The 12,425-nt window shown below is 37.4% G+C and overlaps 1 protein-coding gene across 1 annotated transcript in view; it reads left to right on the forward strand.

Annotated features, from left to right (window-relative positions):
- oxct1a (3-oxoacid CoA transferase 1a) overlaps positions 1-12,425 on the forward strand; it is a 49,885-nt gene that overhangs the window by 423 nt on the left and 37,037 nt on the right. The window contains exons 2-7 of the mRNA XM_031305005.2: positions 1,421-1,529; positions 2,115-2,205; positions 7,871-8,006; positions 8,407-8,556; positions 9,511-9,617; positions 10,425-10,485. Coding sequence (XP_031160865.1) covers positions 1,421-1,529; positions 2,115-2,205; positions 7,871-8,006; positions 8,407-8,556; positions 9,511-9,617; positions 10,425-10,485 — 654 coding nt within the window. The remainder of the gene's footprint in view (positions 1-1,420; positions 1,530-2,114; positions 2,206-7,870; positions 8,007-8,406; positions 8,557-9,510; positions 9,618-10,424; positions 10,486-12,425) is intronic.

The raw sequence follows: 12,425 nt of genomic DNA on the forward strand, positions 1-12,425 counted from the left end.
AACATTTTCAAAATAACGTGAATTTAGTATGGGGATTTTACCAATCTTTACATATCCTTATGGATTTATTTAATTTTACTTTGACCTCAAGCTGATGGCTACGGCGGGGATTCTCAATATTTTCATCAACACAAAGTCGAAACCATATTACAAACTGTTAACAGTAACGCATAATATGACTTTGCAGTGGGTCAGTGACATAAGACACATCACATGCTGTCACATTAGTCAAACCCGCAGTTCTACATGCAGCAGTTAGGTCCAATGTCAAGGTGTGTTGTAGGTGAAATGAAAAGTGCTTGCATGTTCCACCCCACAGTCATGACATTGTACAAGTTATAGTCACGTCTACTAGTATGGTTTCGGAAATCAATGTGATGTCTGAAATGACAACTAAGGGGAAAGCAAATTTTGGAAATGCTCGAGGTAACATGGCCCTTTGAGCATTATCTTGAATCAGTGTTACTGATTTTACAGCAATTGGTATAGTAATTTGAACCTTTTAGACCAATTGTAAACCATCTGGATGACCGTAAGAACTAGCTTTTCATTAACTGATCATGACTTGATGCCTTTTTTCTTGTAATAAATAGATATTAAAATAGACAGGTGTATGTTTCATTTAGTTGAATAAGCAATATTGCATAACAAGGTGTATACAGTATGGCACTTCATTTGTAGATAAAGGAAAATTATGAATGAGGAGGTGGCTAGGAACATCCCGATGCAAAGTTATGTTTAGTTTCCTCCTCCAAGTCTGACCAACAGTGTTTGAAATAGTTCAATATTTTAAAAGCAGTCAGAAATCACACATATGTAAATATCCAATGTCAGTATTACAGGTTTACAATGCAATTGCATTACACATACAGAATCAGCACCATAATACTAAAGCGTGAATATAATGGGTATGGTGAAGTTCATTATGGTTCCAATCCATTGTAGCCACTGTCTGGGAAATTAATGGTGGCAAATGGTCCTGTAAAATTATTTTTGAAAAATTGGTCTTTGCACCACAGGTACAGTTACAGTGGATAAGTGTTGACACAGAGGATTTCAGATTTGAGTCCTCAGCTAACTGTTACGTTGGGACTCTTGACTGTGGGCTACCCCAAAGCTCTGCTTCTTTTGTTGTCGGATTTGTTCAGCAGTTTTGTATATCTTTCCCTTCCTCAACTAAATAAACTGAATATGTTATATAATGATTAAATGAATCAACCATTTAAACTGTACAAACATATTAGCTGCCTTCAGGCATCAGTCAGGTTTGTTTTAACTAGCAGCGTTTTACATTTTTAAGCATTATACTAATGTGTTTTTTTTTTAAATACAGAATCACTTATAGTTAGTTTCTTTTTCTGGTTGGAGCTCTTAAAAAAAATTAAAGCGTTTCATGCATCTCTTGTTCTGCTTTCTACAGACCTGCGGCTGTTACTTTTCTACCTCCAGCCATAGAAGTTCACAGTTCTTCTCAGATCCTATAGAGGCAGTCAGAGATATCCCAAGTGGAGCTACCATTCTTGTGGGAGGTGAGATATACAATAAACAAACACGAAGATTGTCGGATGGTTAAATGCACACCTCAATGACAGTGCTGGCCAATTACCTTAGTTTTCAACGAGTTTTGTTAACGGACGAAAAGTACAAAAACATGATCAACAATGTATGTTCAATAACCACTTAACAGCAAAACTCTGTGTGGCATGGTGGTTAATTACCATCCACAAAAAGAGCACACGTAAATTCCACAGCTCTTGAACTAGTCAAGTTCGGAGTGACTTTGTTACACATTTTCCATTGTGTCACACCTCTATCTGCATCACTCAGTGTAATATTAAAACACCCTATCCACACATGACTGGAATTGCCTGATGATTGATCCAGTGTTGACCATATTATTGGACTTTGGGGTTTTTATGTGTGATTTGTAACTACTGGAAAGATCATTTGTTTTTTTCTTTCCAAATCTGCCACGTCTCTTATCTACTACTAGGTGAAAGTTCCACCTTACATTATCATAGTTAACCCTTCACATGTTTTGCAATCACTTATTGGTTGCTTCCATTTGTTTTTGTTTATTATGCATTACTCTCTTTTTTTGTGTTCCAACACAGGCTTCGGATTATGTGGTATCCCAGAGAATCTTATCAACAGTTTACTGAAGACCGGCGTTACTGGTCTAACTGCAGTCAGCAACAATGCAGGGTAAGTGTGTGTGGAGGGGAGGAAGCATGCGTGTACCATACAGTACATGCATGCTTAGCAAACACGCAGATGCCTCATGTAACTGTGTGCTAAAACCATGCAGTGCATTCCGTGGTGGGGGCTTGATTTTAATATTAGTTTAACGCCATCACCACTCCAAAATCCAAACCTGTTTTTTAAGATGTGTTGATGGAGATGAGTTGTTTATTTACTTCTGGTTATTGATTGATTCACATTTGAACCTGGAAATGTTTGCAGTGTCACATATCACATCATATGTCATTTCTGTTTCAGTGGAAGGTGTGTGTTAAAAACTGTTTAATGAAAATGAAGTTCAATCTAACTCTGGTTGCTAACTTAAATATTAATTATTCAAAGGGGTCAACTCTGTCATCAGTTTTGGAGGATGTCCTGAATGCAAGTGATAGTTTGTGAAAACAAAAGTTCACAAGGTCAGTGAGCAGGGTTTCCGCAGGGTCTTAAAAAGTCTCTAAAATTTCAAAATCAAAATTTTAGGCCTTAAAAAGTCTTAAATTCCCTGAAGTATTGTGTTCTAGGTCTTAAAATATTTTAAACGGGTCTTAATTTTTCTATGTCAATGTAACGGCTACCTCCAATTCTCATTGAAATGTTCCCGCGGCACTTTACAATGTTTTCTTTTTTTTTTTTTTTTTTATTCTGTGGAGTTGTAGTTCTTTCTGTCGCTAGTGCCAATATAATTCACTGTATTACGACTACAAATAAGAACAACATGCAACTTATTTTGCAGTCAATCTAGACACCAGTCATATAATGCCAATGAGGATATCAGAGAATTGTTTCAGACAATGTTTCCGGACTCATCTCGCTCTTTTTTTTTTTTTTAATGTCGTGATATAGGTCTTACTTTTCATTCATAATGGTGTTGAAAAGGTCTTAAAAATTCTTAAATTTTACTTGGTGAAACCTGTAGAAACCCTTAGTGAGTGAGACTTCCCCCTGGCTGGCCCCTGTCACTCCTGTGTAGCTCTCCAGCTAGTGAACGGGAAATCCTGATTGGACTCATGAAGGAGTCTGTCACTTCATCACCTTACAGACCTGTTTTAAACTCGTATTGGTGACCTTGTCACTGCTGTCAAACAAGCAGTGTTAATCATAATCGGAGAGATGACCTGAAGTTAGCTTCGGATAAGTTATCAGATTTTTCAAGGAAAAAGGTCTGTTGCAGTGACTGCCACTCCTTAAGTGGTCAGGTGATATTGCGTGTGATGTGTGCCTTTGCTCTTAGTGAGATAGACCTCAGATAAACTTTCAGAGATTTCTCTTCTGGCAATAAGTTGCTGACCTCAATGCCCTTTATTATGTATTGTTAATGCATACCTTGACATGCAGTATCTCAAGCTATAGATTTAGTCATTGTTTCTGCTATACAGTGGGTTCATGGCTCAATATTTTAGGAAAAATCTGAATCGTGATAATCCTAGACACACACATTTAATATTAAGGGAATACAAATTGCAAAAATAATAGGCGAGGTAACCTTTTTTAATTTTCAGTTATATAGGAATAAGACAAGTTGTAAACCCATATAAGACTGAAGAATACATTTCTCAGTAGAAAGTTGTGCAAAGAAAAAAAGCTCTCAGAAACCATATTCAAGACCTAAATTTACCCATGCACTGGCAGCTGAGCGTCTCACTTCAATTTTCCTGGACATTGTTTAGCACAATGTTGATGTCTCTCTTGCACACTAGGAAACAGTCTTTGTCTTGTCAGTTGTCATGTTGCAGTCTTTTTTCCATAATTGAGTACCACTGTGCAGCCACACAGTAAACTTAAACTGAATTGTTTACATAGCAACACTGAAACTTAAGACAGTGACCAAAATGTGATCTTATCTACTTAATTATGAAACAGAAAAATAATTACCCTCTTTTCCCTTCTGATTACAGACTGCAATTTAAAATAATATATTTTTCAACACCTCACACACAAATTCTTTAATTTTTACATTGAAAGCGCTGCCACTGGCTTACAAAAATATTGAACTTTAACCTAAATTTACAAACTCTAATTGTGTATTTTGTTACGTTTGTCATTAAAAAAGCTTAATATTACTCTGTGGTCAACTCTGAATTCAATTACAATGTGGTCTGATATTGTTTTTATTTTGGAGAATTGCATTGCATCTCTATCATCTTATCATCTAAAAACTTCTTTGTGCAACTATCTGTGGAATGGTATTGCCAACTTGATGGTGGCTATTTTAAGGAACTTGCAGGAAATAATTACTTTTTCCCTTTTTTCAACGATAGGGATCAGCTACTGTAATTGCAGTATACAGTTCCTGTAATAAAATGCACTCTCAACTTAAGAAATAACTTGCCTATGCTGACAAAACTGCAAAATTGAGATTTAGAATCACATATGTGGTAGCACACAGTGATACTTATTGTAGTTGTGCAGTAGGAAGATCAAAATGGCTTTTAAGTCTCTGCACAGACTTTGTGGATACATTTCTCCATGCCAGTAGTTGTTTTAGCCAGAAACAGCCCTATGGAGTATGTTAGTGTGCTTCACAGATTTTACTCTTCACTAGAATTTTCTTGTGGACTTTGATTTTTGGTAAATATTGATTATTGGACCAGGTACTCAAAGTATTTGCTTGAGCAATGGAATCCCTCTGAACAATCATTGCTCCCCCTAAATGTTTTCCATATGCAGACAATAGTTGTTGGGGAAGATTCTAACCACTTGCAAATAGTGGCCATATTTTCTCTTTTGTTTAGTTTCTGAGCATTTCCGAGCCAGTTCCAACACAGTGGAAAATTTTATGCATATTACAGTCTACAAATTCATTTAGTAGGAACTATAGTACATATAGTACTCTCGAGTACATGCCTTGCATCTGGCTTATATTGCAACGAGGGGAGTTGAAATTTGAGAGATACGTTGCCGTTAGCAGCAATATGCTACAGCCTGTGTACTGTACAGTATATCCACTGTTTTCTTGGTTGTAGCAAAAGCGTGTTGACATGTCCTGGCTCTGTAGGGAAGAGGGTTGGCAGGGGAAAGAAGTAGTTATGTAATGTAATTTTAGAGTGAAGTCTCCTAAAGCTAAAAATTCCACTTCCTCTGCTTGTTCATTTTTAAATGCCTGAATGAGTTGTTAATCCTCTTCAAGTCTCAACTTTGTGTTACTTGTACATGATAATGGAGAGGGCATTCCTTACTTCTTTACACAAGTCTTAGTTAAAAATTGCTTTCATTTGGTAAATAGCCAAAATATGGTTCGTGTCTATTTGTCTCTATACAGTAATCATGAACAATACCCTGGGGTACTGAAGTTCTGCTCTTTGAAAGCTGTAGCATAATGGGGAACACTCACACTCACTGACTCAGTGGGCTCTTTAAGCACTGTAATACTAGATGAGAGAGAATCAGCTGTACACAAGGATATCATTGAGCTGTGACAGAACTGCACCCCCTGCAGCGTTATATTCATTTGTTAATCAGTACAGATTCCGTATAAAAGCCAGAAATTATGTTCAATGCTGGAGGCTGCTCTGATCAATGAGCATTTCGCTTGGCAAGCTTGCATTTTGATTCTACTGATATATTGTGTGCCCTGATAGAAGGTTTTTGTCTTCAAACACACATGCATGTCCGGCAATGCCATGCACAAGATCACAAAATGTTAGCATTAGTCAAATCCTCTTATAGACTACCTATGATGTGTTGTAACACTAGAGGCGTGTGTGACAGGGTGCTTTTTAGTCATCTATTTTTGGTATTCTGAGAGCACATGGCTTAGATATATTGTTATCTATGACTCACGCACACGTTGTAGAGGCTGATGGGATTACATTTCACTGGAATTGTACCTCGTACGATTTAATTTAACAAATAATAAAAATGATTGATTTAGAGTCAAGTACTTTTATCTTGTATCACAAGACAGTATCCGGTTTAAAACGGCTTTATATGTTTTTAAAAAGGTTTATAAAGACTATGCCTTCATAGGTTAATGACTGACCAGCCAGATAAAGTCATCTTATATACAGTACCAATTTCATGAGTATTTCAACAACCCTAGTAACACAATAACTTTCATTGGTCACTGAAAGTTAGTGCTGTGACTACTCCTTTCTATGTTTGAGAATGTTTTTATTGCTTTCAAATGACGGTTTGTCCATGGTTGACATCCTTTAGTATCGTGTGAAGCAGGTGTAACCCAGACTTGAGACCAACATGAGCATCACAGGTTCATTAAAGTGCAGTCACTTCTCTATTGACACCTTGTGGTGATTAAAAAAAAAATGTTTTGTTTGATGCATTTGATGGGTAATTGGGAGAGTTACTTACCTCATAGTCTCGCTTGCCAGACCTTACTCCACAGCGCTACTTACTTCGTAAAGTGTCCTTTAATTGTGTGGAGGAGCACATGGTGAGTCTAGCTTTGTGGAGATTTTGTATTGTTAGAAATGTTTTAGGCTCACCTCTGAGATATAGTGATGCAGTCCAGGGTGGATTGAGAGCCCTATAGGGGCAGTGGCATTTAGCTGCTGAAGAGAGGAAAGAATTGATTAGTTGTACAGAGTATTAACGAGAAGCCGTGCTGCCACAAACACGTGCTTAGGTAAGAATTGATTGATTGATTGATTAGTTGTACAGAGTATAGATGAGAAGCCGTGCTGCCACAAACACGTGTTTTGGAAAGAATTTATTCATCCTACAGAGTATAGACGATAAGCATGTGCTTTGTTTCATTTGGTACCAGTACATTTTTTTTATTTTGCTCAAGTTTTTTGAATTTGGCCACACTGTCAAGTACGCACTCGTTGGAATTCAAGAAGTCTGCTTTCTTATCATTTTTTGACACTCTGGCCATGCTACTTGACAATATGAAACACAAAAGAATTGATTGCATATGTATTTGCACCCTTTTAAGAGTAGAGGCAGCTTTAGCAGCCTTGAGTCTATATATCAGCTTTGCACATCTGAACACTACAATTTCCCCCCATTCTTCTTTGTCAAACTGCTCTATAAGCTCCGGCAAGTTGCATGGAGATGATGAGTGATGTTTCTAAGTAAGTATTGAAAATGTGAGTATGTACTGTATGTATTGTGATTTATTTTTTGCGACGATTTTTTTATTGATTCTTTTCCCTAGAATCAATATTTTTTTATAAATTTTTTTTACCAATGATTCACCCTAATAGTTTCTGTTTATACGGTACTGCCAATGTCGAATACATTATATCCGTTTCCTGCAAAACAGACCTAAAGCAGAAAATGCAGAAAATCCATGTTATGTTCTTCTTTACAAATAAAATAATGTGCATGTGATGTGCATTCGTTTTAGAAAATGATTAGTTTTTAGAAATGTATCATGATATATTGTCTCTAGAAGTGTATAATTCAACTTCTGTTTTTGTTATAGAATGAAAAGAAAATCGCAATACTCAAAACTATCGAATCGCAATACTTCTAGAATTGCAATAAATGAAAGTCACATTACAAATCGAATCGGCACCCATGTATCGTGAAAGAATCAAATCGGGACAAAGCATATTGTCCCAGCCCTAATAAAGCCACACTGCTTTGTATTGGTATTTGTTCAATGTACTGTAGCCTAATTGCACTTATTTTAAGGTTCAAAATACCATGTGTATGTTTTCTTCAGCGTGGATAACTTTGGCCTGGGCCTGCTGCTTAAGACTAAGCAGATCAAGAGGATGATCTCTTCATACGTCGGGGAAAATGCAGAGTTTGAGCGACAGTATCTGACAGGGGAGTTGGAAGTGGAACTTACACCACAGGTTGGTCAGAAAAAAGCATTTGGAAAGCTTTATACATTAATACCCAAGGAAGGTCAACATCAAGGGCAACTGGACTTGGTTTAAGGTGCTTGAAGCTGTTTTCGTCTCTCTTCAGTTTGTTCGAAACGTCTTCGTGCCCCTTTAACCAAGCCCGGTTGCCCTTGATTTTAACCTTCCTTGGATAACTATGACCTCAATGACTGAAAACCTTCACAGACGTTCATACATGAATTTTCTCCACAAGTACAGATGATGTTGCATTTGAAAACACACATTCACAAACTCAGTCAAGAAGTCTTGACATGTTAAATTCTAACATCCAAATGATGTATAAACAAAGTCATGCAGTTGACATTTATATGTTGTACTAATCTTTTAACCTGACACCCTTTCCCCACAGGGAACCCTTGCAGAGAGGATCAGGGCTGGGGGAGCTGGGGTTCCAGCCTTCTTCACAGCCACTGGCTATGGCACACTGATCGAAGAGGGAGGCTCCCCTATTAAGTACAACAAAGATGGCAGCATTGCCATCGCCAGTGAGAAGAGAGAGGTGAGAGTGTTGTCAATGAAAACTTTCTTTAGCTTATTGTATATTTTTCCAGACCCATGGCCACTTCTCTTGAGAGTTTGTTTAGTTTGTTGAGAGCTGCTGTCAAACGTAGGTGTGGTACTTTAAAGTAGTCTTGAATCCACTTCTTAATGGCCCCTTATCCTTATTTGCTTCCCAAAAGCTTGGGTGTGGTGTGTTGTAGTTTTTGCCAGAAGTGAAAGCCAACTTCCACTCCCTGCTTTGGATAAATTAATCAGTATAGGCTTTACATTATAAAAACATGCTGAAGGAGGACTGACTGCTGAAATGAGTTCACGTTTGTCATGTGAATATATACATTTAGAGCACAGAGCAAAACTCATGTCTGGGAAAAGCCTGCAATGTTATGAACATTTTCAAATGAAAATTGCAACTTGTTTGTCTGGTTTGGTTCTAGTGTTGTAGCAGGCCCCAGTTTATTGCATTTAAATAATGAGAGAAAAAATCTGAAGTTCCTCATGTTCAAAATAATACTTTTCACAGATGGCGTAATGCCTTGCCATGAATGTTTGTTGTGCTATTGATTTTCTTGTGTGAAAGAAAAAAATCAGCAGTAATGACTAATCTAGGTCTGGAGTCAAGTATCTGGGCCAAAGGTGGAAATGCTGTAAAACAGGTCAACATGTTCATCCTCAACTACATCCAGTGCCACTGACTCCATGGATTGTGTTGTCTGCTGTAATGCTCTTTGCTCTTTATTTTGTTATTTATATATTTATTTTTAATTTAATACATACTGTGTACATATACTTATATGATACATATATTGTTTATACTTACACTTATATTGTTTAATATTCCATCTAGAGAATGTGTGACGTGCACCAACAACACCAAAACAAATTCCTTGAATGTGTTAAAAAACCTACTTGGCAATAAAACCCTTTCTGATTCTGATTCTGATTCAATGTACAGGTGCGGGAGTTCAATGGCAGGCACTACATCATGGAAAAGGCCATCACTGGAGACTTTGCACTGGTCAAGGCATGGAAAGCTGACAAGGCTGGAAATATTATTTTCAGGTAACAGATGAAATGGAATGCAAGCAGCTTACTGCTCACACATCAGTAGCACAGACCTTTTGTATTGTGACAATACCAGTATTTATCTAGTAAAGGTTTCCGCTTCTTCCTGCCTCAAAGCCCATTAGACTTGTTTTAATCACCTTGCCTGTGTTTGCACAACATGCTTCTGATGTCATGTGGTGAGAGTGAAACAGTAATTTAAGAAAAGTTTTGATTTGTTTTTCATTTTGAGATGTTCTTGGCAATGGGAATTCAGTTATTTGAACCTTGACCTTATTTTTCATAAAATCTTTGAGGGATGTGCTGTATGGGCTGATTCTAATCAGTATTAGCTACATGGTTTTCTTTTGTTTGTTCTAACTTTGTGAACATATCACAGTATTTACATTAGCTTCTATATCTTGAATTATTAAGACAGCACACTCATTCCAGGATAGGGTTAGGATCATCACTGGTCATTACTAATTTAGTTCCAGGTCAACAATATACATGTATTTAGACCTATTCACGGATAACCTCATTGGTTCTAACACAATCTAATTAAGTATTGACCCTCCATCTAGAATCAGTATGGTAATTTGAACCAACCTGCTGTATAGAAATTAGTAGATGTAGTAAAGTCTTTCTCCACAAGAGTGCAGTCTCTTCCAGTTAACTAACATGCTATACTGGATATTAGATATTGGATGTTACACTAACAGTTTTTTGAGTTTATTGCGTATCTCTGCTTTTGGTTGCAATATTATAATTATTATTATTTCTTATTTGTTTTCATATAATCTCTTTCTTGCTCTTCTGTGTCAGGAAAACAGCCAGGAACTTCAACCAACCTATGTGCAAGGCAGCCAAAACCACCATAGTTGAGGTATGCATTCACAACACAATGATTTGCTTGTAAAGCTGATGTCTGCCTGGAACATGTACATGATAGACACATAGCTATCAGTTCATATCTATCAGTGAATTCACTATCTCAGAATCTAGACTTCACCATTCCTTTTAATGGTTTTCATGCATTATGTAGTGATGACAGAATGAGCATGTGAACGTAATGAGCGTGTAACATTGTCTTTCAACCAACTAAAATTGCCAGAAGCAGAAATGTGAGACAGGCATCTTACAGGTGGTCAGGCAGGTGTTTTATGCTTGTAGGCTGATAAGATCACCTTGAATTGGGAATAGTCAGATTTAGTTAGTTTAAAGAGTTTAGATAGTTTAAAGATCTTAACCTCAATATGTATGGCCAAGAATAAAGTAAGAATGTCCTGCTATCTTTGGGCTGTCTGTGTCATACATTGTGTCATTCTGTCTGTCTGGTTACTTATCTGTCTAGCATTCGATCGTCAAGAAATGTGATTGCTCTATCTATTCCCTCTGTGTGTGTGTGTGTGTGTGTGTGTGTGTGTGTGTGTGTGTGTGTGTGTGTGTGTGTGTGTGTGTGTGTGTGTGCGTGCGTGCGTGCGTGCGTGTGTGTGTGTGTGTGTGTGTGTGTCTCCCTCTCCACCCATCCAACACACAAACGGCTTCACACCTCCCATATAGAAGCCGTTTGATTAAGAGTGCAGCAGGGAGAAAAACTGTGTGTGAAAACCATATAAAACACAGGCGAAGGGGTCACTTGTAAATCTAACTGGGTTCCACAAAGCACATTTTCGATTATTCCACGGACCTGAGATTTAGTCTGTTGTTGATTAGAAATGTCTGGGGCCAAATGGGGAGAGTAAATTTCCTCACTACAGAGCCGTTGCAGAGGCTTTATAGTTGATTGATCACTGAAATTTGGTTTATATTGGTAAGCACAGGTATTTCATGAGTTTTAAGAGTTTGAGTTTTGTACTATTTTGCATCATGCCTAACCCAGTGTATGTGTTTGGACAACGCCCATGATGCCAATGATGGATATCAATGAATTATGGAGAATCAGTGCTATGGTAAAATAGAAATTAGCCTATTTTCTTCTAAAGGGATAATGAGACTAGTCACTCTGATAGCAGTGATGCCACCAACAAATGTGTCTGTGTGACGTCTGCTGGAGTTGTGACGTAGACAGAAGTGACATGAATGATAATGCAGCTTTGCTTAGAGAGCTGCTTTATGAGATGCAAGCATAATTGGGTGGATTTAATATTGATCTGTCTGCCTTAACCTTTGTTTACCCGGAATCATCTGCTCAGGGTATTTTTGGTGAGTTTTAATGAGTTTAATGGGTTTAGAGACCCAGGCTGCATTTGGACTGAGCAACAGAAGTGTGTTTTTTTTTCCAATTCACAGATGCATTTCTAAGATTGTTTGTGTGGTATTTCTTTCTTGCATACAGTGGCGAGTGGCAGGAATGATAGGAGAGAGAGCGAGAGAGAGAGAGAGATATGAAAGTGAGATTTAGATCCCACGTTATCACAAACTTCCAGGATGTACGTGACATACTTCAGTTAAGGACTGAGAGAAGTCATAAACACAAACAGCTTTTGCAAACTCTCATGTATTCAGAAAAAATAGCTTGGCTTCATTTTTCAAACAATGACTAGACATAGTCATTTTCAGAGTACTAGACATAGGTATTTTGCCTAAAGAAATGTTATTATAAATTGCCTATTTGTGAAAAGAATTAATGTCTCAATCAATTAACCTCACCCAAAAAACATTCCAGAACCTGACACAGATCATTTTATTCTGGGAAAGGAAAGCTTCGCATTTGCATCTGAACTTAAATTAATCCATTTTAAATGTAATGTTATGTTCCTTGCCAGCACCAAAACCAGACTGCGTCAAACAAATGTGTCAGTTTCAGCCTAGTCTTTGAAGATT

Source organism: Sander lucioperca, chromosome 2 (assembly GCF_008315115.2).
Source record: "Sander lucioperca isolate FBNREF2018 chromosome 2, SLUC_FBN_1.2, whole genome shotgun sequence".
NCBI lineage: Eukaryota > Metazoa > Chordata > Actinopteri > Perciformes > Percidae > Sander > Sander lucioperca.